This window comes from Andrographis paniculata, unplaced genomic scaffold, assembly GCF_009805555.1.
Source record: "Andrographis paniculata isolate CXL003 unplaced genomic scaffold, ASM980555v1 Contig60END, whole genome shotgun sequence".
NCBI classification, from domain to species: domain Eukaryota; kingdom Viridiplantae; phylum Streptophyta; class Magnoliopsida; order Lamiales; family Acanthaceae; genus Andrographis; species Andrographis paniculata.
Window position 1 is genome coordinate 493,891 of NW_026137596.1, and position 26,041 is coordinate 519,931.

At 37.1% G+C, this 26,041-nt stretch overlaps 6 protein-coding genes across 12 annotated transcripts; 4 read left to right on the forward strand and 2 right to left on the reverse strand.

The window, feature by feature from the left end:
• Positions 1-373: 373 nt before the first annotated feature.
• Positions 374-4,836, reverse strand: LOC127259300 (65-kDa microtubule-associated protein 3-like). The gene is made up of 13 exons (XM_051286533.1): positions 4,639-4,836; positions 3,946-4,031; positions 3,656-3,862; positions 3,027-3,278; positions 2,733-2,942; positions 2,492-2,647; positions 2,200-2,359; positions 1,964-2,115; positions 1,802-1,889; positions 1,617-1,690; positions 1,454-1,528; positions 1,080-1,362; positions 374-1,003 (listed from the first exon to the last, which is right to left on the reverse strand). Exons 2-13 carry the CDS (start codon positions 3,982-3,984, stop codon positions 546-548), a joined length of 2,154 nt encoding a protein of 717 aa, XP_051142490.1. The 5' UTR covers positions 3,985-4,031; positions 4,639-4,836; the 3' UTR covers positions 374-545.
• A 295-nt stretch (positions 4,837-5,131) lies between these two features.
• On the forward strand, positions 5,132-7,406 carry LOC127259226 (ATP-dependent Clp protease ATP-binding subunit CLPT1, chloroplastic-like). The gene is made up of 6 exons (XM_051286401.1): positions 5,132-5,538; positions 5,622-5,657; positions 5,778-5,887; positions 6,202-6,381; positions 6,918-7,045; positions 7,143-7,406. The coding sequence occupies exons 1-6, from the start codon at positions 5,324-5,326 to the stop codon at positions 7,173-7,175; spliced, it is 702 nt and encodes a 233-aa protein (XP_051142358.1). The 5' UTR covers positions 5,132-5,323; the 3' UTR covers positions 7,176-7,406.
• Positions 7,407-8,638: 1,232 nt separating this feature from the next.
• LOC127259982 (uncharacterized) lies at positions 8,639-10,045 on the forward strand. Its single transcript, XM_051287603.1, has 3 exons — positions 8,639-8,864; positions 9,191-9,349; positions 9,504-10,045. Exons 1-3 carry the CDS (start codon positions 8,702-8,704, stop codon positions 9,686-9,688), a joined length of 507 nt encoding a protein of 168 aa, XP_051143560.1. The 5' UTR covers positions 8,639-8,701; the 3' UTR covers positions 9,689-10,045.
• A 92-nt stretch (positions 10,046-10,137) lies between these two features.
• LOC127259983 (uncharacterized) lies at positions 10,138-11,384 on the forward strand. The gene is made up of 6 exons (XM_051287604.1): positions 10,138-10,243; positions 10,392-10,447; positions 10,541-10,625; positions 10,744-10,797; positions 10,919-11,014; positions 11,141-11,384. The coding sequence occupies exons 1-6, from the start codon at positions 10,223-10,225 to the stop codon at positions 11,204-11,206; spliced, it is 378 nt and encodes a 125-aa protein (XP_051143561.1). The 5' UTR covers positions 10,138-10,222; the 3' UTR covers positions 11,207-11,384.
• Positions 11,385-12,341: 957 nt separating this feature from the next.
• Positions 12,342-18,009, forward strand: LOC127259302 (splicing factor U2af large subunit B). Of its 4 annotated transcripts, XM_051286538.1 has the most exons (14): positions 12,342-12,492; positions 13,107-13,211; positions 13,594-13,931; positions 14,232-14,345; positions 14,801-14,868; positions 15,443-15,510; positions 15,583-15,627; positions 15,698-15,757; positions 16,088-16,148; positions 16,230-16,342; positions 16,618-17,064; positions 17,237-17,375; positions 17,472-17,539; positions 17,647-18,009. In XM_051286538.1, exons 2-14 carry the CDS (start codon positions 13,107-13,109, stop codon positions 17,782-17,784), a joined length of 1,764 nt encoding a protein of 587 aa, XP_051142495.1. In that variant the 5' UTR covers positions 12,342-12,492; the 3' UTR covers positions 17,785-18,009. The 4 variants fall into 4 exon arrangements, with proteins under 4 accessions (XP_051142495.1, XP_051142498.1, XP_051142497.1 ...); XM_051286541.1 differs by lacking the exons at positions 12,342-12,492; positions 13,107-13,211; positions 13,594-13,931; positions 14,232-14,345; positions 14,801-14,868 and adding exons at positions 14,961-14,978; positions 15,147-15,234; XM_051286540.1 differs by lacking the exons at positions 12,342-12,492; positions 13,107-13,211; positions 13,594-13,931; positions 14,232-14,345; positions 14,801-14,868 and adding exons at positions 14,963-14,978; positions 15,144-15,234.
• Positions 18,010-18,475: 466 nt separating this feature from the next.
• On the reverse strand, positions 18,476-24,791 carry LOC127259301 (LRR receptor-like serine/threonine-protein kinase ERL1). 4 transcript variants are annotated; one of them, XM_051286534.1, is made up of 27 exons: positions 24,088-24,791; positions 23,394-23,532; positions 23,232-23,303; positions 23,080-23,151; positions 22,927-22,998; positions 22,786-22,857; positions 22,624-22,695; positions 22,449-22,520; positions 22,281-22,352; positions 22,139-22,207; positions 21,993-22,064; positions 21,833-21,904; positions 21,688-21,759; positions 21,540-21,611; positions 21,389-21,460; positions 21,227-21,298; positions 21,077-21,148; positions 20,934-21,005; positions 20,786-20,857; positions 20,641-20,712; positions 20,485-20,556; positions 20,335-20,406; positions 20,179-20,252; positions 19,964-20,101; positions 19,563-19,916; positions 19,117-19,484; positions 18,476-19,035 (listed from the first exon to the last, which is right to left on the reverse strand). In XM_051286534.1, exons 1-27 carry the CDS (start codon positions 24,188-24,190, stop codon positions 18,670-18,672), a joined length of 2,979 nt encoding a protein of 992 aa, XP_051142491.1. In that variant the 5' UTR covers positions 24,191-24,791; the 3' UTR covers positions 18,476-18,669. The 4 variants fall into 4 exon arrangements, with proteins under 4 accessions (XP_051142491.1, XP_051142492.1, XP_051142493.1 ...); XM_051286535.1 differs by having other exon boundaries at positions 19,967-20,101; positions 24,088-24,790; XM_051286536.1 differs by having other exon boundaries at positions 19,563-19,901; positions 24,088-24,790.
• Positions 24,792-26,041: the final 1,250 nt, after the last annotated feature.

Sequence of the window (26,041 nt, forward strand, 5' to 3'; positions counted from 1 at the left end):
CCGTCTTGGAAATTTCATATATGGGATTTAAAAATTGGAATTGGAATATTTAAAAAATAAAAGAAAACATTATGGAAAAAGACATCATTTTTATTTTTTTTTAAATATATATTCAAAATTGTGGGTTTTTATAAATATTTTAAAAGCTGTAAAGTTAACATTGGAGCCAACCCTAATTTCAGTCTCTGACCTGTTATTTGTCTTTTTAGGTAAATAAAAGTTGACTACACTTTAGAAATTACTACCCTTCATTTCAGTGCAATTTTACTGTTCATGCCACTTTGCCTTCGTCCAATATTGAAGTGATTTCTTAACTGTGTACTGTGACATGCTATATTACACTCAATTAAAATTTATATTTAGGTAAGAGGACTGGAACTGACTTAAAAAATGAAAGATGAGCTCACAATTGGTTGAGTGATGGAAGAAGAACAACAAGAACACATGATGAAGACAACAGAATTTGACTGATCATGTTGACACATCCAAATCATAAAACGATCACACTGAATGAATTCGAATCAATCGACATTTTATAGTTGCAATTATGCAAGGAGATGTGACCTGGCAGGCGGCACGACGACGAATCCAGCTCGTCTCTCTTCGAATGAGTATTCGATCTCATCATGGATGGGGATGCCCGGTGCAGGCGGTTTGGCCGGCGTTAGGACCATCTGCATTGGGTGGGATACGGTGGACGGCGTGGAGGGGATGGGGATGGCAGCCATTGCTTGAGGAGTTCTGTTCTCGGGATCGAGTGTAGGGAATGTCGATGGCTTGGAGGGAGTGGAGAATGGTTGTGTTAACAGTGTCTTCTGCAGCATGTCATTTTGCTTCTTGTTTATGTCTTCCAGAATGTTTGCTGCATTCGACTTCGACGAGTCCACGGATGAAATAGGGGAGAATGGCTTTCTTGTGAAGGGGGGGTCAATTTCGCGGCTGCTTTCGAGGTTGAAAGAATGCTGCTTGACAGGGAAACCAGCCAAATCCAAACCTCTCCTCCCTGAAAAAGACAAGAGATTGAAATTTATTATTTCTCTTCAGTTTCACCACAAGGATAGATTGCTCGATTTTTTTACCTGAGGAGAGGGATGATGCAAGTCCATCATCTCGAAAACAATCCTGGTTTGTGTCGAGTTTTTTGGCGTTGCGTGTGTTAGGTGTAGCTCTTGATGAAGGAATTGTGTCGTGCTTAGGGGTATGTAGTGTTGATCCGCCAAGAGAAAGTCTTCGATTGCTCAGGCCACCTCCATAGGACAGCCTGGAACCTTTCTTTGCACTCTGGTTCTTCATAGGGCTCGGCTTTGAACCATAAAGAGCCTCCTGCTCTGTCAATAGTTGCTCCTGAAGTTTCTTTTGATCCTGTTTTTAGTTTAACAATATATACACAATCTTTTTGAGTTTAAGAAAGAATCCATATTTAGATTGTTTAGCATGAACTACAAGAAGATACCCGCTGCCTTTTGCGCTCGAGTTCTTTTTCTTGCCGGAAAGCAATGTAATCTTCGAGCATGGAAAGGAGACGGATCTAGACATAATGTGCATGGAAATACAATATTATTTTTGTGGCAGGTGAAATTACCAAACAATATATGTGTTGTACAATGAACACTTACTCCATCATAGGTGAAATGGATTCCCTTTTCATTTTCCCATGCTTTAGTTTTTGCAGCCAACGTGTCCACCATTGCTGTTTCAGAGAACAAGGCCATTGCAAAACATATGAATGGATATTTTGATTACTACATGATCCTCACTAAGAAAGAAAATAGAAGAGCTCGAAGAGAAATTCAAATCATACTGGGAAGTTTGTTGACCAATGCGCGAGCTTTTTCAGCACGCTTTAGAGTGAGATGAGCACCTCTCCCGGCATTATAGCGGTTTTCATCCTACAAATAAATTGATTTTAATCGAGTATATGTAGATCTAGAACTAACTAGAGTTTTTGCAATGAAATTCCAACCCTGTTGTACTCCTCAAGCCAACTCTCCTCCTCACGTGCAGCCATCCACTTCTCAACTTTTTCAAGGATTTCTTTCCTGCTAAAAGCCTCATCTTTGACTCTAGATATTTGGATCTCAATTTGTTCAAGAACACAGGAGGCATCAACAGCTCCTTTAAGTTATCAAAAACCAACCATGAGAATTCATCAATTGACAGAAATAATATATTACTATATTTCAGAATATAGTTAGATACCTGACTCAACAGCATCTATGGCCAAGTCAATTGAACCAAGTGATTCTGGAATTAGATGTGTCTTCCTACAGATATCTTCTAGCTCCACCTTCTTTTTCAAAACAAGCTCTTTCATTTTGCTTGCCTTCAGCTCCTCTAATCGGGAAACTTCAGCCTTGACCTGAAAGGTAAATGAAGGAAATCAGCTTATTTTTGAACCTAGAACTAGAAAAATAAATTTAAATGAAGCAAGGTGCGGCCAAAAGGAATTAGTAGTATGGAGCATAAGCCCATCAGTGACCCATTGACTCACACAATTGATGCAGTCAATAGAAAGCATGTCAGGTTCCGTGATTTCATCAGCTGAAGCGGCTATATTGCAGGTAACTTTCTGAAATGCCTGTTGTTCTTCAACTGGTGTGTCCATCAAGTTCCAAAGCTCCAGTAATGAGGTTGCAAGATCTTGTAACTGGCCAACATTCAAAAGTCTCAAAAGCTTTTTCAAATATATGAGCAAAATTTGAGAGTTAAAACCTATTCAAACATTTTCATACCTGCTGCATTCTCTGTACTTTAATCTCATGCAGTCTTTGAATTGCAGTTCCCAACCGTTCAATGGTATCATTGCTGATGTTTTTAGAAATATCCGTTTCTCCCAAGCTTGGATGTATCTCACTGACAGTTTGCTTAAAATCCAATCCGAGTACGGAGCAGCACGAGTACAAACAGTTAAGGTGATCCGAGACCTTATTCAGACGTTCACTCTGCATATAGTTGCACATTCCAGGGAAACAAGTTAGAGTTGAATTACACCTATAACCAGCCAGAGAATAGTTTCACGAGGTAACCTTTTCCGCTTGAAGTGCATGCAGTTCTCTCTGCAACTCATCAAGCTTCTTTAGAGTCAAATCTGTTTCCTCCACTGAAATGTCATGAGGAACACACACCCCTGCCCCATAGATTTCATGCTTTATCTGTTCTATCTCCTTTAGCACCTCAATAAATTGATTTTTCCTATCAGATTTCCTTTTTCGCATTTCTTCTATCTCTGGTAGGATGGCCCTGAGTTCAGCTTTCAAGCTCCCAGTACATTGATCAGACTAAACAAAGGAAACCATTAACCACGATAGATAATCACAGCAAAATATATATTCACAAGCACACATGCACACAAATTCAATAGTCAATCAGTTCATATAATATTATTTGCAACAGATTTGCATCCACAATGATCTAGATGCCACCATCTTAAAGGTTTTCATCATCTTACTGTAAAATTGTTTCATTGCCTAGGACTTCAACATGAATTATGGATTTATATACAGCATTAAGAAAAACAAAATCGAAGTGTGAATAGGCTTGCTTTCAAATGCAAGTTGCTCTGTTGGAATATGGAATGGAGTACTAATGGCAAATTGGCTATTGTCAAAAATACATTTATCAATTAACCAGGCAGGAAGTTATTCTTCATCCATACCTGCCTAATGTGTACTGGTCGCTCTCCCATTGCAGAGCAGATGGCGGCAAGCTCAGCCTCTGCATCAGCAATTGCCTGCCTAAGCTGCGCTCTAGATCTGTTTGCCTGATCAACTTTCTTTCTGTAGACCTCTAAACACTCTTGTTCAAGTTCAAGCAACATTCTATCCTTCTCAGCATCAGATTCACCAACTTCATCCCATATAATCTAATAGATTCATCAGCAAATTTTAAATGGAAATCAAAGGAAAAGCACAATTTCTAAACAGTGTATGTTAAAGATGTTAATACCTGCAATTCGGAGAGAAGAGACCCACATGCTGTGTCCATTTGTAAGAAGAGATTGTTTTCCTTTGGGTCTTTCAAGTTAAGTATACCTGCAGATAGAAGCAAAAATAATTAATCACAGGCACAATAGACCCCCTAAAGGTTAACTTATCAACTTCTCCAAATCCACCAACACAAAAGGAGAATAAACAAATCTAACAGGGCTACACATCCATAAATTTCAGCAGCTTTGCAAATTTCACTGACACTTCAATGTTCAGGTCATATGATATGCGGGTAACATACAGTAGAACTGTTTTCATTATCACCAAACAACTTCAATTACGGTCATTCAGCCTATTTCTTCACAAAGAGTAAACGGTGTAGACAAGTTGACCATAAACATAAATCTTATATCACAACATAATATGCTGCCACCTATACAATCTGCATACAGGAAAATCAATAGGATTGCACAAAAATCTTCATATCCGCAAACTCAACCCTAAAAAAACTGAAAATGCTGATTTGGCAACTCAACTCAATAATATGTCCCAAGACGAAATTGTTAGATTTAACATAAATACGCAGTCGATGAACCAAAATCACCAATTTTACTTCAAAACAAACTCGTTAAAACACCGCATGGACTACACCAACTCGAGCACTAGACACATTCACAAAGCAAACAACAGAAATTAACACCAGATAGTGTACCTGAAAGTAAAAAATCAATCTCAACAGGATTTCTTCCTTAGCCAGAATGCCGCACCCTGAGGGCTTGACTTCCACACAAAAATGCAATGGATCCACAAGTGCTGCGGGAGCAGAGCACCAAGAGCTAGAGAGCGAAAACTGCGGGCACGAGCTTGTAGAAAAAATTCGACCGTTGATTCGTATGGTAACAGGTGAGGGTTTTTAATGCTCGCTCACGCATTGGGCGCAATATCGCAAATTTCAAATCTTAAAAAAAAGACAAAACAGATCTATGCTCGAGTGTCTAACGTCACCGGCTGTGACAATACTAAACGACAGCCACCTTTAACAATTGGGCTTCTTCATGGGCTCTTTTGTCCTTGACCCGACCCAATGTAATTTGGCGTCGTTCCGTACTCCTAAAGTCGTGTTTCAAAATAATAATAATAATAAAAGTCGTATGTTTCCGATTTGAAAGTCGTATTTGCAGTTGATTTGCTTTCTCTTTTAATTACGGACACAGAACACACCAGAGAGCTCCTCCCTCAACAGACGGCGAAAGAAATTCCGTGCAGATTTTTATCCGTTTCTGACTTTACGGGAAATTTTCAATTGGAAGCTCCAAAGATTCGTCGCAGTTCGGTTTTGGGGTATTTGTGTAGTGTTGCAATCAGAGGTGGAGATTTTCAGAAATTTGTGTCATTGAATGGCCGCCCAAGGGTTGTCAGTGCTTCCGTTTTCGAACGCTTCGTCTGCCGCGAATCCGGCTTCCAGGAGACCCTTCGAGCAATGCCTAATCTTCAGTGTATCGAATCCTTTTGTAGGAGTTAAGTTATTGGCGCAGCCATCAAGTTTCTGTTTGATTGCTTCGAAACGACGGGGTTTCACTGTCGCCACAGTATCCTTCAGTCTCCCGAACACGTAATTATCTGCTTATTTATGGAAATTCTGGCTGCCGTTCCTGTGCGGGTAACTTATTTTGTACGTTGGTTTTTGTTTTGCAGGATTAAAGAGGGCGTTGCTTCTGATAAGGCACCAAAGTAAGGATTTTTTAGGTCCTCTTATTTTAATTTTGTGATAGATTTTGAAGCTTTTCGTTCTCTTTTTCTCGGAAGTTCAGATAATTGTTATTGATAGTTATTGAACTATTATGTTTATAGATGGTCAGCAAGGTCGATAAAATCCTTTGCTATGGCTGAATTGGAGGCCCGGAAGCTCAAGTATACGAACACAGGGACAGAGGCTCTGCTTATGGGCATATTGGTTGAAGGTCTGTAATGGCATAGGATAGTATAAGCATACTTCCAATCATGTTAAGTTCACGAACTTATTATATTTGCAAAAATTTAATGCCATTGGTGTGATATAGTTTGATATTCTCTTGTTGAGTTCACCACAGTAGTGCATGAAGATCTATGAATCTGTCACATAGCTAGCCCTTTTAGCACTTTTAATAATTCAATGAGTTTATGAGCATCTTCAGAACCCTGCTTTTACTATTTCTCTTGAAATTATGAAAATGATGGGAAAAAAATTTAGTTTTAATATGGACTAGTAGATATCTGAAGGTCCCTTTTCTTGCAGGAACTAGTTTGGCAGCCAAATTTTTAAGGGAAAATGGTATTACACTTTTTAAGGTCAGAGATGAAACTGTGAAGTTGCTCGGGAAGTCTGACATGTATATTTTCAGTCCTGAGCATCCTCCCTTGACTGGGCCTGCTCAAAGGGCTCTCAACTGGGCAGTTGAAGAGAAGCTCAAGTCAGGTACGACGGACGTATCCTATGCATATATAATTTGATGATTCCATGAATGAAAAGGCAGGGATGGTTTACAAGTGACACGTATACTGAAGTATTTATCGATTGCATCCTACTGGGTTTTACTTAAATAAATTTGATTTGAAGATATGGTAAATTTTTTCCATTGGATTAACTAGCCATGGTGCCCGTAAAACTGGAGTGAGATCCTCTACCCCAAAACACTCTTCCCCAACACAGCCCCATCTCACATAAATATATATAAAAACGCTAAATTGTATGTATAGATTATATATACTGTATACATATGCTGTCTGAGTGAGCGGGGGCTGAATTGAGACGGTGTTTTGGGGCTGAGAATTGTGCCCCCATGAGACCTAATAACATATTTAGCTCAAGTGTTTGGATATCTGTTACTTCTTGGTTTCTTAGAGTTCCATTTTGCTGTTTGATTGGAGAGCATGTTTGTATTGTTGCTACTATCCCTTTTGCAAATATTGTCGCCAATTATTTGTTTTCTTCCTGCCTGTGTTGACATGTAGGTGAAGATGGTGAGGTAACAGTCACACATATACTGCTCGGAATCTGGTCGGAAAAGGAGTACGCAGGGCACAAGATTTTGGCTTCACTCGGCTTTGATGATGAGAAAGCCAAAGAATTGGCCAAAAATGTAAGCCTTGAATTGCTATTATCGATTACTCAGTAAATCGATCACATGAAATCATTTCCTTGACTCGAGCACAATACTTTTGGTTTTCTTATTGCAGATGGATAAGGACATAATCTTGAGCTTCAAATAATCTCTCTTCAATGGGTCCGATGATCTTTAACCTTTATTCGGCTTCTTCAAGAGAATGACTCCTAGCCATACAACATCGCCTGTAATGCTATTTATTTATACACGTCTGCATTCATTCCCTTCAGTTATTTCTCCCTCCCTCCCTAAGTTAGGGATTTTGAGATCCTTATATTATATACCAAACTTGTTTATACTATTCCGATGCTAAAAATATGTTCATGACTTGCTGCCATTGTTTTTGTATCTGTTTGCTGCATGTCAAAATTTTTTTGCCTTTAATCTTAATTATAAATCCTTTGTTGCCATAACAAGTTTTTTTCAAAGGTTTTTTTTCAAAGTTTTTCTCATTCTATCCTTTTTTTTTTTTTTCCCTATTTTTGTGTGTATTTTTTGAAAATATTTAAATACATATTTTGTTTTTAAATTATATATAAATTTTTATTTTAAAACTACGAACTCAAGCATGGTGGAGTAATACTATGTGTATCTCACATACATTGCAATTTTGATTTGTCCCTCATATTATTTACAAAACATGAAATAATTAACTACGGGTGTGTTTCGGTTTGCGGAAATTAGGAGTTTGGTTTTTATTTGAATTTTGGGATGGATTTGAATTTTGATGTTTTTTTTGTGTTTAGGTTTAGTTGTGGTTTTGGGAATTTTAATGTGTATTGATTTAATAGATAATGAATAAAATAATATAAATGTATATTAAATTTAATTGATAAAATTTATATTTTATAATTTTATTATGAATTTATATTATACTTAATATATATATTTAAAGTTTTATTTATTTGTATTATAACAAAATTTACTCCCTACAAAATAATATATATATTGTATATATTTTTTTAAGTCTGTAATTATAATAAATATTAAATTATATTTTAAATTCAAAAAAAATAAAAAGAAAAAGAAAGAAAATTTGTTGACAGCAGACATCGACCATCAGGCGTAAGGCGATTTCGCTGGCAAATTTGGTTGAACAGTGCCGCTACAGTAACTTTGGACTCAAAGGAACACACCCATTTTGTATTATTTAAAATATTTATTTTTTCTTTGTAATACAATTATTGTTAGTATCGTATACACAAGTTTTATTACTATTTTTTATTAATATTTATTAACAAATAGTGTGTATTGATATAAGCAAGCGTATTTACTATTCATAAAATATAAACATGCAATGCAAACGCCCCGTCAAACATCGTCTATATATCCATATCACGAGGAACAGAGACGTTCCCATTTTCAAGTATTTAAATCCGACGTTTGTGCCAAATGCTGGCTGGCGCTAAATTTGCACGACAATTTCGGATATTCACCGCCACAATCTGTACAAGATCCATGCCTGCTCTGCTCTCCTTCTCTCATTCCTTCTCGCCCCACACCCACACCCTCCCTCACCATTCAGAGGAACTTGCAATTCTCTTGTTTTTGCTTTCTGGATTTTCTTTAATTTTCAAAGCGGTTCCTCTGGTGGACGGAGGATGTGGTAGCTAGGGTGGGGCGGAGGGAGAAATGGAGGAATTGAAGGAGGATTGTGTGGGGTATTGTTCCGGAATCGATGAGGATTACGAGTTTGACGCCCCTCAGTTCTATAATTTCACCAGGGGAGAATTCGATTCCGACGTTCAGGAGTTGGAGCGCTGGTTTGAAGTTTCCGGAGATTATCCCCCTTCTCGTGAGTATTATTAATTAATTAGATACTGTTGTAAAGCACAAATTGATCCTTCTTATGTTGATTTTTGAATGTGGAAGATATTAATAATGATTCATGATAAATTGGTTCATATTCTTTCGAACGTGAGCTCATTGTTCATGAATGATTCCTTTAGTTTCAAAATGATGTAGGAAGTTGCACCAATCAACATTCTGATTTGTTTCGGAATTGTTGATTATTTTTATCTTTAATTTGTTGGTGATTGTTCATCCTGGCAATGTCTGTTATTTGATGATTATACCTTCATGATTTTGTGTTCATAATCATGCCTATTTGTGGCTATCCAGCTTTCATTCTTGCGTTGAATGAAAAATTTCATCCAGTGGAAGGCGCGGCCAACTCATCAGAAGCAAAATGCAGCAACAACAGGGCTAAATCAACCAGCAGCACCAGTTCAAATACTGGTAGAAGTAACCGCCTTTCGACTTCGAAAAAGGATGCCAAAGGTAAGAAAGAAGCAATTCTGTTGGTTTTCATCATACCATATTACATATACTTTTAATGGCGATTCATATTTTGCCCTTAGCTTAATCCTGCATTTGTTAGTTTACAATGTACTGGATTATCATTACTGTTCTTATATTTCGAATGGGGCTTTAGGTTTGTCTTCAGGAAAGATCCAACCCACACAAGACAATGCAAAACCAAAGGCAGATGATAAATTATTACAGGCGAAAAGCTCAAGCTTTATGAAACCGACCGTTAGCCACTTGGCGAAACAAAAAAAAGTTCTCGACAATAATTCCAGCAACTTTTCTAAAAGGTCTAGCTTCCATTTTAAGTAGTAGTTTCGGTCAGGTTGTTGCCGGGGTGGTTCTCGTCTTCTTTGACTGCCCATACAATCTAAAAAGGCTCAGGAATTGTGAGGGACCAATGATTTCATATGGTCTTGCTAATTAGAGCTTGATATCCAACTTGTGGGTATGTGCTGTATTTAGGGGGTAGTTTCTTGTTTCTTCTTCACCAGGTTTCAGAAAACATCTGCCAAGCTTGATAAAAAAGGCTTGCAGAGCCCAACTAGATGTGACAACCTTGCATCAAAATGAGAAAAGCTTGAGATTGGCTACTTAAAAAAGGTTTGTTTCATAAAATTGCTTCGATGAACCGGACTTCCCACATTAACTTGCATAAACACTAACAGGCCTGATTACTCCCTCAGTTAATTGCTGTATATCGTTTTCTTGATGATTTGATCATCCAGATTTAATGTGTTAGGCTCCCATGATATATATATATATATATATATATTGTTGCCAAGCTCATGAATTTGTTAGTCTTTTGATGTCCAGGCTTCCCATTTGGAGCATCAAGTTTTGTTGATGCATAAATCATCAAAGAAGGTACTCTTTTCTTTTTTTATTTTCTCGCAATTGATTGAATATATGAACATGCTTTATGTACAATGATGAACACACTAATCACCTATGCAGACAGAAATATGCATGCCTTACATGTTCGATTATGATTTATCTAAATTTTCATTGAAAGGTTACCATTCCAAAGCAACCTGAATTGGAAACTCACCTAAGAGCACTAAATCGACGGTGATCAACTTTCTAACTCATATTTCATTTATCTAAATAGTAACTCCATATGGACACTAACTTTCGATTATGCACTCAACTCTCGAGCTTCAGGTCCAAGTGTAGCTCCACATCAAGCAAAAGCAAGAAACAAAAACAGAAGGCCTTTAGCTTCAATCCTCTCCCATTGAACCAAAAAGTCGGTGTTACAATTCAGAACCCATGTAAACTTTGTGCTTCCTATGATACCCAAACCATAACATGGTCCTAAAGAATTGATGTCCATTTTTTTGTCACGTGTCTTGCACCTACTCCAGGCTCTTTCTGTATCCCAGCCTAAACAGACCACCTTCAAACAGGCAGAGTTCCAAGTAAAGAGCTCCACCCTTCTTCCATAACTACTTGTTTTTAGTATAAACTTATTTCAAAACATCATCTAACACTGTTTCTAGTTTGTCTGAAAAAATGCACTATTCGATCGTGAATTCACAGAGTGTAGTTTACATGGAATCGATTCAAACTGCTGAGGACAAAGACTGGACTGATGATATGTGGCTGGATAGTCCCCCTACAGAGCATTTCTGTGTAGTAAGTATCTTATATACGAACTGATGCATTCTTGCCCGACTGTTTAGGCATGGAAACGATCGTGATTGATATCAGTCTCTCCATTTCTGTTTCTGATCTAAATATGGTATTCGCACACTTTTTCAGCTCTCCTTGGGAGGTAAAGAAAACTGGGGTTTGGACGAGGATTTGAAGACTGCTAAATCCAGCTGAATTTCTTGCGAAGTGCTTGCTTATGGAGCTGATTTAGGTCTCTGAAGTGAGGGAACACATTAGATACTTTACAGTAGAAGGAAGTGCTTAGAAGCCAATTCAATCAGCACAGCATTTGTTGTTGTAATAAACTCAGTAATTATAAAATTTCATGCAATGTTCATGGGCTTCTTGCAACTTTTGGAGGATTTTTAAGATATGAAAAAATTAATATTTTTATGTAATGTTTATTTATAGTTATTCTCAAAAGGTTTAAATAAGCAAGGGTGTGTTTGGTCTCCATTGTATTTTTAGTTGAAAGTTATTAGAAGTAATATATTTAGGGTGTGTTTGTTTGGAGATTGGATTTTAAATATACTATTCATATTGTTTTCTCCAAAAAATATCAAATCAAACATTTATTTTTCATTTTTTATATTATACTGAAAATTAATTTTACATTCAAATTATCATCAACACATTTGTATCACATTATACAATTATTCAAATTTAAATTTTTTACTATTCAAATTCTAACTCAAAATTTAAACCCCAAACAAACACACCTTAATTTATGATATTATGAGTATAAAATTAAAATATATATTTAATTATTTTAATAAAATATATATAATATAAATATTATTTTATATAAATAAATAAATAAAAACATACTCTCTCCGTTCATATCCAAAGAAAATGAAAAAGAATATAATTAAGTTAATAATATTTGTTGTAAATAAATGCTAATAAAAAGTAATAATTAAATATTTTTTTTTTTTTCAATTATAATAATAAAATAAATTTAAAATATGTTAAACTATTTTCATCTCATTAAAAAAGAATTTTTAAAATTATGCAATAAATTAATAAATTAATAAATATTATTTTATTAGGTAATGAAAATATATAAAAATTTATAATATATATATAAGTCAAACGGATCAAAATGTATTTTGAATTGAAACTGATATTATTAATTTTTAGAAATGAATATAAAATATAGATATTATATATATAGAATAAAAAAAAAAATTGTTAAACATAATAATAGTAATAATAATAATGGCACGGACATAAAATTCGGACCACTGAAGGGTCAAATGGTAAATTCACGGGGTTCAATTGAAACTCATCTTGCGAGCTTGCGCTATATGTATATGTAGTGGTTTCTGCCTGAGTGCGTACATAAAGCCGATCTGAAGGTAGCGTAAACCCTCGCGGGGCGGATTAGTAAGAAGTGACGATTAGGGTTTAGGAAGAGTGTTTTGAAATTCCATCCAGCTACCGGATCTTAAGCGGATACGGTAATTTTCTATATTCGCATCCTTGTTGCTCGATGAATTTGCGGATCCATGGTTTTTAAGTGCTGATTGTCTGTTGTTTTATCTGGATATCTCTCTCTCTCTATATATATACATATATGTAACTGAATTCGTTATATTAGCGAGCGCGCATGCGTTCGCTGTTTTACTGCTGCTTCGAAAGACGCCCTTATGCTGGTGTGAATAATATGAAACCCTAATTTTGTCGGTTAAACAGTTATTTGTACCTGTTTTCTTGATTGAATACTGTTGCTTACGTAATTAGCTAGTGATATGTTGCTGAATTGATGGTTATCCTCGTCCTCCTTGTTTTGCTGAACTTTTTGGTTTAGCGACGCCAGTAACGTTATTTTCTTTTCTTTTTATATTTTTAATTTTTAATTAAACTTTCTACTCATGCAATCGTGTGAATAATTTGGGGTATAATTTCCTGAATGCGTGCTATTTTCGTAGCGATTGATATTAAAGAAATTGGAGCTTTGGAAATAATTAAGAGTATAGACAATTGAGTATCTATACTCTCTATTTGATTTCTAATGTATTATCGTACCTCTATAGTTAACTCTCACAGTGTACACTTTGTGGCATGTCTTCAGATGCCAAGTCAAGAAATTGATGGGAACTCTCTTTCTCCATCACATGTGGACTTACAAGACACACAGCAGGAGGCTCTAAAAGGATCATCAAGTGGTGGCTCCAAGGTCTGTTAAAACTGTAATAAGTTTGTTTTCATAGTGATAGATTATACTTGGTTTTGGTGACAGCAAAAGCTTCTTAAGTTATGCTCCAGCTGTCAACAAGAAATTGTGTTCCATATGATACTGCATATCCTATTGAAGAGGTTTTCGTGTTTGTAACAGTGGCAGCCACTAAAACTTAACTGTATATGAAACCACGCACTTTATTTGAGAGATCATACAGAGTGTTGAAATCCCAGCTTTTGAAGATCTATTTGTTTCTCTTATAATTCTACTTCTTGACAACGAGCTGTTTGGAAACTATCTCACTCATTCTAGGCTGTGTAGTATTGTACTTCTCTAAGGACTTTTGCATGCTTCTCTTATACCCTCTACATTTCTGCAGCATGGTTCACGTGATTATGTGAAAGACAAGGAGAGGGAATCTTCTAAAAGCAGAGACAAAGAAAGGGAGAGGGGTCGAGACAGAGATCGAGAACGGGACAGGGACAAAGATAAGGACCGAGAACGAGAACGAGAACGAGAAAGGGATAGGGACAGGGAGAGAGATAGAGACAGAGACAAGGAAAGAGATAGAGATAGGGATAAGGATAGAGAGAGGGATCGTGACAAGGATCGGGATCGTCGTCACCGAGACCGCCACAGGGATCGAGGTGATAGAAAAGAAAGGACCAGGGATAGAGATGATGATGATGACTATCATAGAAGTCGAGATTATGACAGGTAAAAAAATCATAATATGTTATATATCTTGCAGAGCTGTATTTATTTTTCCAGTGTAATCTTATGCCCTTTTACTTTGCAAAATTTAGTGCAATTATTTTTGCTGCCACAGTTCTCCGTAAGTAAAAAGTGTAGCTTATATGGATGATAAGCAGTGTATTTTTAATATGGATGGTTTGTTAGCAATCTATATCTACATTCTACTTGATTTTTGCAACAATTATCTATGAATGCAATTGCTTTCTCAACTATTTGTTGTTTGGCTTTATGTTCTGAATAGCGGATGATTATTATCTGCAGGCGGAGAGATCAGGATAGAGATAGGGAGGAAAGACACAGTCACAAGTCAAGATCCCGTTCTAGGCCGAGGTCTGAGCACCGATCAAGGTCACGATCTCGTTCCCGCTCCAAAAGGTAGCTTGTACCAATCATTCCGTTATGTTTTTTTTTTATCATTGTAGTGCTATTAAACTTCTTGAAATGGAATTTTGTTTGTTCCTTTGTACTTATCCAAAAGCGATGTTCTGATTTATATGAGCTTGTTAATTTTTCCAATGACATTTAATTGCTCGTGTATTCTTTTATGATATTTTCCCTATAATTGATTGCTTTGATGATTACAAGACAAGCTTTATTCTCTTTATAAGTAGTCTATATATCAATTATTAGATACATTCTTTTAATTTTCACAAGCTATGTTCATCTCATGGTGAAAGGACTAATAAACACATTATTTTCGTTCTATGGAGTAGTTCATTATATCCTTTTGTTTCTATAATGTGATTCCACTTGCATATTATGTGGCAAAATTTTCACATTTAGCATTATTTTACTGATCCTTATCATTCATAAAATATGTGGATTTTCAGCAAAAGGACAAGTGGTTTTGACATGGCACCTCCTTCACTGCTTCCTACAGCTGCAACTGCTGTTGCAGGTACAGTCAAATAATTTGTCTGCTGATCAGTGGTTATAATAACTGTTTCCTTTTTTTTCCCCTGTGATATAGTGTGGAAAGTCCGTATCAAATACATTGGTTTCAGTTTGGTAAGCATGCTTGGTTATTCAATTTGCATATCACAGTTTGAAGTACTACTGGATTAGTTATTTAGTTTTGTTATCTAATTATTTACCGTGAAACTGAGGGATTTTGGTTTCTTGTTGTGTTTGGTGTTTGGTTTTTGTTTTGTATGTCCTATGTTATGTTCTAAGAAGGCAATGTTGGGCTACTAGCCCCAATGTGCTGACAATGGGCGTGAGCCGACCTCTGTAGCTTTTATGTACAAGGAGGAATGAGAAACAGGTCTTGTCCATCTTTAACCAGGATTGCATGTTTGGTTCATAAAAATAAAATGAATTTAATAATAATTGATGCTGATGTCATCCCAGCAATCAGTACTCTGATCAAGGAAATCACATAGAAGCATATTGTTATCTCTTACCCATTTTATTGAAAAATAATACGACTTTCCAATTTTAACTGGAGATGTAACAATGTTCAACCATCACAGGTCAGCTACCTGGGACAGCCCCCGCCATACCTGGAATGTTTCCTAATATGTTACCCCTGGCAGGACAGGTTTCTACCATTCTTCCCCCCAATGACTTCAATCCGTGTCTGTGACTAAAAATTGTTTTTGGTTGATGGCAGTTTGGAGCACTCCCTGTAATGCCTGTGCAGGCAATGACACAGCAGGTTGACTTTCTGTCTTCATCCAGTCCTATTAATTTCTGTTGTCAGATATTTCTTAATGTTGTTTGATCAGGCTACGAGACATGCTAGGCGGGTATATGTTGGTGGACTCCCCCCAACTGCTAACGAACAGGTAATAAACTACACATCCATCCTTCTTTAACTCTTTCTGTTTTTTGCCTTTCGTGCTTTATATTTTCTGTGCTACATGTAGCACTGCATGTTGAGTTAATCAAGTTATGTGCAACATTGGCTGTTGTTAGGATCTCTCTTTCTCTCTCTCTCTCTCTCCCTCTGTTTTTCATACTATTTTCTTTTATGCATCAGTCAAATATGAACCCGTGTGCACTATAATGTCATTTGATCCAATAGTATTGGTATTTGGTAGTAAGTATTTTATTTGTAAATGATGTGGACTATCGAGTATCCTCTAGTAGCTCATCAGCTTATTTTCTGATGGCAGTCTGTAGCAACTTTCTTCAGTCATGTCATGTCAGCAATTGGAGGAAACACTGCTGGTCCAGGTTAGTCAGGATGAGATAAGCCATGTGTACACTTACTATGAGATGCATGACAAATGTTGATGCTGTTTCTTCAATTTTCAGGAGATGCTGTGGTGAATGTTTATATTAACCATGAGAAGAAATTTGCTTTTGTGGAGATGAGATCTGTTGAAGAGGCTAGTAATGCAATGGCATTGGACGGAATTATATTTGAGGTACTGCCCAGACTTTTATGGTCTGTTTAGTTCTGTTTTGTAAGTATTATGGTGTTTTGGATTTTTTGGGGAATGAAAATAAGGCGTTGGATGTGATATTTTATATAAAGAATAGGTTTTTTTATGTAATAGGTATTGGATTTGATGTTATTTTGGTGTAAATTTTTTATAAATAATACGAAAATATAGTGACAACACAAGTAACAAATGCAATATTCCTGCTTTCTACCCTAATTTACCTGAAGCCTCTATTAATATTTATTATTGTTGTTCAGGGTGCACCTGTGAAAGTGAGAAGACCAAGTGATTACAATCCTTCTCTAGCTGCCACTCTTGGCCCTAGCCAACCCAATCCTAATCTCAATCTTGCCGCAGTGGGATTGACACCAGGATCTGCTGGTGGGCTTGAAGGTCCTGACCGTATATTTGTCGGTGGATTGCCGTATTACTTCACAGAATCACAGATCAGGGAGCTGCTGGAATCCTTTGGGCCACTTCGAGGCTTTGATCTGGTTAAAGATAGAGAAACTGGGAACTCCAAAGGCTATGCATTTTGTGTTTACCAAGATTTATCAGTTACAGATATTGCTTGCGCAGCTCTTAATGGAATTAAAATGGGGGATAAGACACTTACTGTCAGACGAGCCAACCAGGGGGCAACACAACCTAAACCCGAGCAAGAGAGTGTGCTATTGCATGCACAGCAACAGATAGCTCTACAAGTATGATTCCCTTGTCTTTTCTCATTTGATAAAATTATATTTTCACCTTCGACAAGCTGCTGCCTTGTGATAGCTATGACATCTTATGTGTACATCATTCTTTCTAGGGTTCGACTCCTGTGACTATTTTCTGTAACCCAGAATTGAATTTTTTTTGTTTTAATGTTTTCAGAGGCTCATGTTAGCCCCTAATGTGACACCCGCCACAAAGGTTGTATGCTTGACACAAGTGGTTACTCCGGATGAACTCAAGGACGATGATGACTATGAAGATATATTGGAAGACATGAGAATGGAATGTGGAAAGTTTGGTAATACTACAGTTTCACTTTCCATGGATTTAACTTTTAATTTTTTACTCTGTCTCTTTGCACTAATTTCATCATTCATCATTGATCTTCTTCCAGGTTCTTTGGCAAATATTGTTATACCTCGACCGCTTCCCAGCGGAGAAATGGCGCCAGGTGTTGGAAAGGTTAGTTATAATAGCTCTTCCATGGTGGTTGTGAAAGATTCAATTCTGGTCTATCTTCTTATGGTATTATTATTGATAGAGAAATGAACATTTTTGGTGGGTGGCAGGTGTTCTTGGAGTACATTGACACCGAAAGTGCAGTAAAAGCTCGACAAGGGCTGAATGGAAGGAAATTTGGAGGAAACGAAGTGGTGGCAGTGTTCTATCCAGAGAACAAGTTTGGTGAAGGTGATTACAGTGGGTAGTAAGTGATTTCTACAGCTCTTGTTTACATAAATTACGTAGCGGAATGTGTCGGACTACTTCTCCTGAGGATTTAGCAGAGACCCAACATGTTTTGTTTCGTTATTATGTGATGTGGTGTGTTGTGGTGGCGTATTACCTGTTTTAATATCCACTACTACCTCTGGCTGTGTAAGTACTGCCTCTGCCTCTGCCTCTGCCTGTTGTAGCAAATGATGTTCAACTTCTCTCTCTCTCTCAACTTCTTTCCATTTTCCTTTCAAAATTTGGAATTTATGATTAGAGTGAGTGAGTGAGTTTTTCTTTACACTAGACTAGATTAATAAATAAAGAGTTTTAGCTCTCTGGAACTGTTACTCTGTTTGATTAACAATAAGCAACATACATATGGCTCCCAATTAGAACGTGTTTTTTTTTAAAAAGAAATTATTATTATATATAAATTGTCATGGTACATGTAACAACTATTATCTTATTATGTATATTATTGTTACTTCCTCCTTTCACCATAACGTATGTATTGTTTTTAAATATGATATGGCATACCCATTGAAGTAGAGACAAAAAAGGCCACACAGAGATCCCCCAGCCCCACTGTCACGAAAGAGTATCATCGGACAGGATTTGACTCGAAAGTAGATGAGCACCTAAGCGAATTTCACGTGAAGTGCAAATACTAAACATAACAGCATATACACACATACGCATTCCCATACCCATGCCCATACAATACAGACAAAGCACAAACCAATCTGTCTGTCTGTTCTGAGTTTGTAGTGAAAAAACACTAAACCGCGCTGCGCCCACTTCTTAAATATCATCCATTTTTCAGAATCAAATATCACAAAATTAAGGACTTACCCAAAAATCAATCCCCACATACCATTTTAAATGCTGTTCTTCGATATGACCTCTCCAAATCTCACGTACCATTCACCATCTGATGTGCTGCTGCTGCTGCTCTTGTTCTCTTGCAGCTTCTGCTTCTGCTGCGGCGACGCCACCGCCACAAACTGCGCATAGTCGAAATTCTTCCCCGGAGTCGTCCAGCAAGGCTTCTCCGGCGGAGGCGGCATCAGTGAAACCAGAACTCTAGAAACCTCATGCATCGATGGCCGCTCCGTCGACTGCCGTTTCGTGCACAGCAATGCCAGCTGAAACATCTTCCTTATGTGCGACGAATTCACGCACGTAACCGACACCTCAGGATCCACCGTCTCCATTAGCGTGTTGTCGTCCGCCTTCGATAGCACCTATAGTTTAATCAAAGATAAGATGGATTTAAACAAATACACGAAGAAGAAGAAGAATCGACTGTTTCGTCATGTACTCACCAGCTGATGCAAGTTCAGGTCGTTGTCTACGGCCTTCTTCCCCGTCAAGAGCTCCAGAAGCACGATGCCGAAGCTATAGACATCAGACTTCTCGGTCAGCCAAGAAGTCCTCGCGTACTCGGGATCTATGTATCCTATGGTTCCAAGCACATAAGTCGACGCATGCGTGTTTGCAGTCGGGAGGCATTTCGCAATCCCAAAATCAGAAAGATGGGCTTCGAAATTCTCATCTAGTAGAATGTTCGAGGATTTCACGTCCCTGTGTATGATCCTCGGGCTGCAGTCATGGTGAAGGTAAGCTAGCCCTTGAGCCGCGCCGACTGCTATTTTCAGACGCGCTTCCCAGTCGAGTTTCACCTTCGAGGGGCCTGCGTAGTTACATATACCGCCGTTAAGGTTAAATGATCTACCCATGAAAGAAACTCGAGTGTCAAGAAATGACCAACCATGAAGAAGATCCCATAGGGATCCATTTTCCATATAGTCGTAGAAGAGGAGATTTCCCTGCGTCGAAAGGGAGTAGCCGTGCAAGCCGACAAGGTTTCTGTGGCGGATGCTGCCAATCGTCTCCAGCTCGGTTTCAAACTCGGAGGAGTCGTGGCGATACTGAGTGTAGAGCCGCTTAATTGCAATGGGTCGGGAATTCTTCAACACGCATTTGTAGACGGTGCTTGAAGCTCCATATCCGATGATGTATTTCTCGCTAAGATCCTCGGTGAGCCTCATTATGTCCTCGTACGTGTGGATCGCCATGTCCATTCGGAGAGCAACCATCTTGGAAGAACCTGTCGACATGAAACCTGGATACATAAATGCTCGATCAGAGTGGAAAAACTAAGAGACGGACAACCTTGCGCCGAGTTCTTGTTAGAGCCCTTTATGAACTGTTTCGGAGGGTTTGATTTGTACAGCGCTACGATTATCATGGACAGCAATGCAGTGAAGCCTAAGGTCATGCAGACAATCGTTGTTCTCGAAAACATGGCTGCATAAAATGCAAAAGCAGATCAGTATCGCATCGAGCAAGTAAAAATTAGCTGCAGCACCTAAACCATCAAATACCTCGTGATTTCGGAGGATAAGGTTCACATATTGAGCCTAACCAGTGCCCACAGATCAATGGATTCCCAATGAAGCTAATAACAGGAAACAATGAAAACAGGTAAGAACACATCCATGGAAATTAATGGAAGCAATGGTTTTGCTTCCTTGTGTTACCTGTCGGGCGAGAACCGAGTAAAATTTCTGCTAATGGGAACAAGCCCAGTGAAGTTGTTGTACGAAACATTCCTGAGCAGAAATCGATCATAAGCCACTTGAAACAAGAGCTTCATGTAAGATTAAATATCTTCCCAGGGGACTGCTTACAGTTTTTCAAGACTTAAGCAGTTGCTTAATTGTTCGGGTATTCTTCCACTCAAATCATTGTTGTTGAGAATCCTGAAAAGCGATTAAGGTACAAGGGTTCGAGCATTATCCAGAATACACAAGAAGTCCCGAACGCTGGTTAAATTGTAAACTTACAGAGAGGCTACATTCTGCAGCTGTCCCAATTCTTCAGGAATGCCGCGGGAGAGCTTGTTGAATGACATATCTCTGCAAAAAACTTGGAACTCTTAGCAATATTGTGTTGACTTAAAGTATGATCCGGAGAGGTATTTTTGCTCACATTGTTTGTACACTCCTCAGGTTCCCGAATTCAGCTGGGATGTGTCCAGTAAAGTGGTTGTGACTTAAATTCCTAAAGTCGAGGCAAATAGTAAGAGTAGTATGAAGGCGACACAAGCACATGGAGTATTTGTGTTACTGAGCCTTACAGAATGAGAAGATGCTCTAAGTCTCCTACAGATGAAGGAATGGATCCAGAAAAATCATTGCTCGAAAGATCCCTAAGAAAACAAGAAAGCAGGTTAAGAGTCAGTGAAAGCAGAGAAAATCCTCAGAAATGTTGGAATCTCACAATGTGTCAAGGTTGATGATGTGCCCCAGTTCGACAGGAATGCTCCCTTTGAATTGATTCGAGGAAAGATTACTGTGGATCAAAAGGAACAAAATCTTTTCATTGCAAACAAAGCTTGACAATAGCAAATGCTGAAAAATAGTAACTTACAGATACGTAAGGCTCTCCAAATGTTTTAAACCAGAGGGAATGGATCCATTCAAATGGTTGCCATGTATGTTGCTGGGGAGAGTAAAGAGATGCTAACGATGAAATTTTACGATAAAGATGGGATCAGGGTGAATCAGAAGCTTCCATGAAGCTGTATCTTACAGCTGATTCAGTGCAGTGCAGGAGCTGATGTTTTCTGGTATAGGTCCTTCAAGATCATTGTTGGCTAAATTTCTGTCGAATGGAAAAGCAACATGCATTCAAAACATGTAAAGGCACAGAGAGTTGAAGGAAGCCAAAGAACTCGACTCACAATTCAAAAAGCTGCTCGAGATGGCCAAGTTCGGCAGGGATAACACCACTCAGTTTATTGTCATTCAATTGCCTTCAAAATAGAAGGTTTTTTAGGAGCAGAATATAAGTGTCGAAAATAAGATTAATGACACGAGGATGAATCTTACAAATAGCTCAGCTTCGTCATGTTGCCCAGCTCGGGAGGAATGGGACCGGTAAGCTTATTTCCATGTAGATATCTACATTACAGAAAGGACACAATAAAACAAGGAAGCAGTGACATCCCTAGGTTCGATAACAACGAATACTAACAGCTTCCCAGTGTAAGAAAGATTTCCAAGAATGGGTGGAATTGGTCCAACCAATTTATTCTCACTCAAATCCCTGAAATGAAATTTACATCTTGTCAAGAAATGCACTGCAACTCAATCCTAAATGTTGATGTCAAACAAGAACCAAAAAACTAACTTACAGGACAGCAAGGGCTTGCATCAAACCCACCACCTCAGGAATTTTTCCAGTCAGCAAATTCCCTTGTAAAGATCTTGCGCAAGAAAGATCGGGTATTAGAAGATTTCCTTGTTCAATGCTGGAAAACTAGACCATGAATATACTTACAGAGTGGCTACTTGTAGAAACCCTATATTGTAGGGAATCTCTCCTTCAATCTGATTGTAAGAGATATCCCTGCACCAAGAAATGCTTCTAATTTTAAGTCACCTGAGTCTCGGGCATAGTTTTATTATCATAAGGAACTTACAGTATCTCAAAGCTCGTGCAATTGCCAATGTTGTCCGGTATAGTTCCGGTAAGATTGTTGCCTCTAACGTCACTGCAGCCACCGGAAAACAGTGAGAACCCAAATATTACTTACAGCATATAAACAAGGGATTCAACAACAGAATGTATTGTATTTACGAGCACTTACAAGTACCAAAGCCCCGTCAGTTGGCACATATCCGGCGACAACATTCCAGTTAACATGTTTCCACGAAGACCCCTACATGAATTTTAAAGGCAGTTTAATTTACTATATAGAATATAGACAAGAATCTTTGAACCAAACATGATTGCATCGATGAATGTTAAATTTAGCCTCTCACAAATACTGCAGCACTTCATTCCAGTATAGGAGTCGTGGTATCTCTCCGATAAGCAGGTTTCGGGCCAGATCGCTTGATCAACACACCAAAAGCAAGATCATCAAATAGTCAACACACATCATTAACAATATAAAGATTTACAAAACAAGCCTAAATTACTACAGTGTCTTTAGGTTTGGTATCTGTGTTAGAGTCGAAGGGATTGGACCAGTGAGCTGGTTGTTCTTCAAGTTCCTGGAAAAAGGAATAGAATTATTTCTGAATCAATATGTTTCTTCAATAGAAAGATTACACATGACTTACAGTAGCTCAAGTTGCTTCAGCTTGGAGATGGAAAATGGTATGTCCCCTTCCAGCAGGTTATCCGACAAGTCACTGAAATATACCAACGACAACCTCATTACAGACTCATCTACAATACAGGTTTCAAAAGATCTTTAACACATTCAAACTTACAGCAGCACAAGACAGACACAGTTCCCAATTTCATCAGGGATTTGACCAGTTAATTTGTTTCCCTGAAGGTCTCTGCCAAATGAAGATCACAATGAATACAATTCAGAGTTGTGCGTCCACAAAAATGGTGATTCCTTCCATTGAGTACTTACACAGACTGAAGACTCCTGAGATCTCCAATTGCTGGGGAAATTTCACCTCCCAAGTTCAGATTTGAAAGATTCCTTCACCCAATCAACACAACTTCATAAGCTGTAGAAACATATATGTCCAGAATGGAAAGAAACTGAACAACAAAGAGGAAGGAGACATACAGAGCAACAACGGACATGGTGATGTTGCCACAAGACACACCTCGCCAAGAACAGAAATCATTATTTTGAATCTCGTCCCAGTCCAGCAGCACATTTGCGACGTTGCTGAATGAGGATTTAATGGACATTAAAGCCTTGCCTGTTGCCAACATTCACAAAGAATCATCATCAACAGAAGAGAACGGTGCATCAGATATTAAAAAATTTAAAAAATAGAAACAAATATACCATGTATTAATATAATAACATTTACACACAACTCAGTGGAAAAGCATAAAAGTACTAAAAAAATATGCAAGATATTACAGCTCCTACAAAGCATGGAAGCGTCTTGGATTATAAAACTCATCTTCTCACTGTTAGATTAGCTTTGGATATTCAATATGCAAATCCAGAATACGGAAAGGCAGAAGTAGAATTTACCCAATGAACAAGGTAAAGTAAAATTTTAAAAATCATTCAATAGGGCTCAATCATATTCACCTTTCAAGCCAAGAATCTCTACTTCCTAGAAAGGACAAAAGTTTAACCACTATAAGTCACATTCTCTAAAGCATGAGAATCTCTCAAGTCAAAACTACAAGGAGAAGGTATCACACTACGCACCATCCACCAAATCCTCATGAAAACAAACCAACAAGTATACAGCAAACAGCTTCAAAAAAACCAAATATACACATATCGCGTTGGTTACCTTCATCGCTGAGAGCAGAGGCATCAGGAAATTGCAGAAAGGAAACCAACAAAATGCATAACAGCAACCAAAATTCTGAATCCATCTTCGTCTCTTGTTCCATCACCGCTCTTTGAATTATCGTCACTGAATAGATAGTAGATATACGAACAAAACGAAGGAGCGAACGAACATGATAAAAATGGAAGTTCTCGATCCGGATTCCAGTTTTTCTACAGCATCCTATCCCTATCACTCCTCATAGTTCAAATGAGACCAAAAAACACCATAAGGAATCGTGCCTTCGTATGCAACCGTAGAGAGAGAGAGATAGCAAGAAAGCAGTGCATATAGTTACAGAGAAACAGGCGTTTGGCGTGAACTGTAAGGCAGAGCAGCAGCACAAACCATTAAGAGAGCTAGAGACAGAGAGAGACAGACACAGATAGAGATAGAGAGAGAATATGAATCAGAATGAATGCAGAGAGAGAGAGAGAGAGAGAGCGAAATTGAATAAAAGTAAAAGGAGAGTGCGTTAAATGTTAGCCAACAACACTGCCACACACACACACTGTACTGTGCACAAATGCTGCAGCTGCTCCGCCATTTGCAACTTTTGCGTTATGAAGAGTGAGAAAATGCCTCTCTCTCTCTCTCTCCCCACCTCTACGTACACATGGATGTATGTATGTGAAGGTACAGAGCGACAGAGAAGAGTATGGAAGAGGAAGAAGAAGCATTTAAACGGCGGTGAAACGACGTTAAAAAGTGACGGTAGAATATGACAGAAAAGGATTGAGCAGCGGCCGTCGGCCGTACCGCCGTTTCCCGAAGTCACTCCAAGTTTCTTGCGGCTATTTTTTTAGTATAGTTATTTTTTTTCTATTAACATGTTTTTGAGCTTTTACTATTTTATTATTATAAAAATAAAAATTTTCGTGTATTTTTTATTTAAATTATTATTCACTGATAAATTGTTTATTCGTGAAAACTAGCGCGTGTCACACAGGCGCCTGTTTTGCGAGTTTATAAATTCTGGTGTTCCGGTGCAATGAAGGAAAAACTTCTATAGGAATTGGAATAAATTATTACTTCCTCCCTCTGCACTGTAAAATGTAGATAAAATATTTAAGTGAAAATAATTATTTATAATATAAATAATATAAATTTAAATTAAAATAATTAATTAATTTAATTAAAATTTAAAAAATAAATTTAAAAATTTAAAATAAAATTAAAATATATAATTATTTTTTAAAAATAAAAAATAACATATTAGTAAAAGAAACGGCAAAGTAGAAATAATATTCTTTTATACTCTAATAAGACTATTTTCTATGTTTATAAATTTATAATTTTAAATATATTTAATAAATATAAATTAATTTAAAAAAATTCTAAATCTTTTATTTGTGGAACATTAACTTTTTTTTCTTTTGTCAATAAGTAAATATTTTAAGTTATATTTTAAAAAAAATTATTTTTTATAAAATTAATTTATATTAAATATCAAATAAAATATTTATTTTTTATTTTTATATTATATTAAAAAAATTTACATCGTATCAATATTTATTTATATTACGTCATATAATCATATCAATTTAATATTTTTACTATTCAAATTACAACTCAAAATAAAAAAAGCTAGTACAAGTGATGATAAACTGTGCTATGAATATGATACTGTGATATTTTTCTTTTTAACATAATTACAAGTGATAAACACATTTTGTAATAAATAATTAAGCTTCAGTTTTGAGTTATCTAATATTTTTATATTTTATTTTTTTTTGATGTTTTTTTTTCCAGTTTATTTATCATGACATATCACAATTATTTCAAGACAAATATATCCAATCAACTTTTCACAAAAAGTTTAATATATATATATATTCTCCCTCGTCTCATTACAATAATATTATTTATATTTTTATCTATTTTAAAATAATAGTTTATTTTTATAAATGACCAT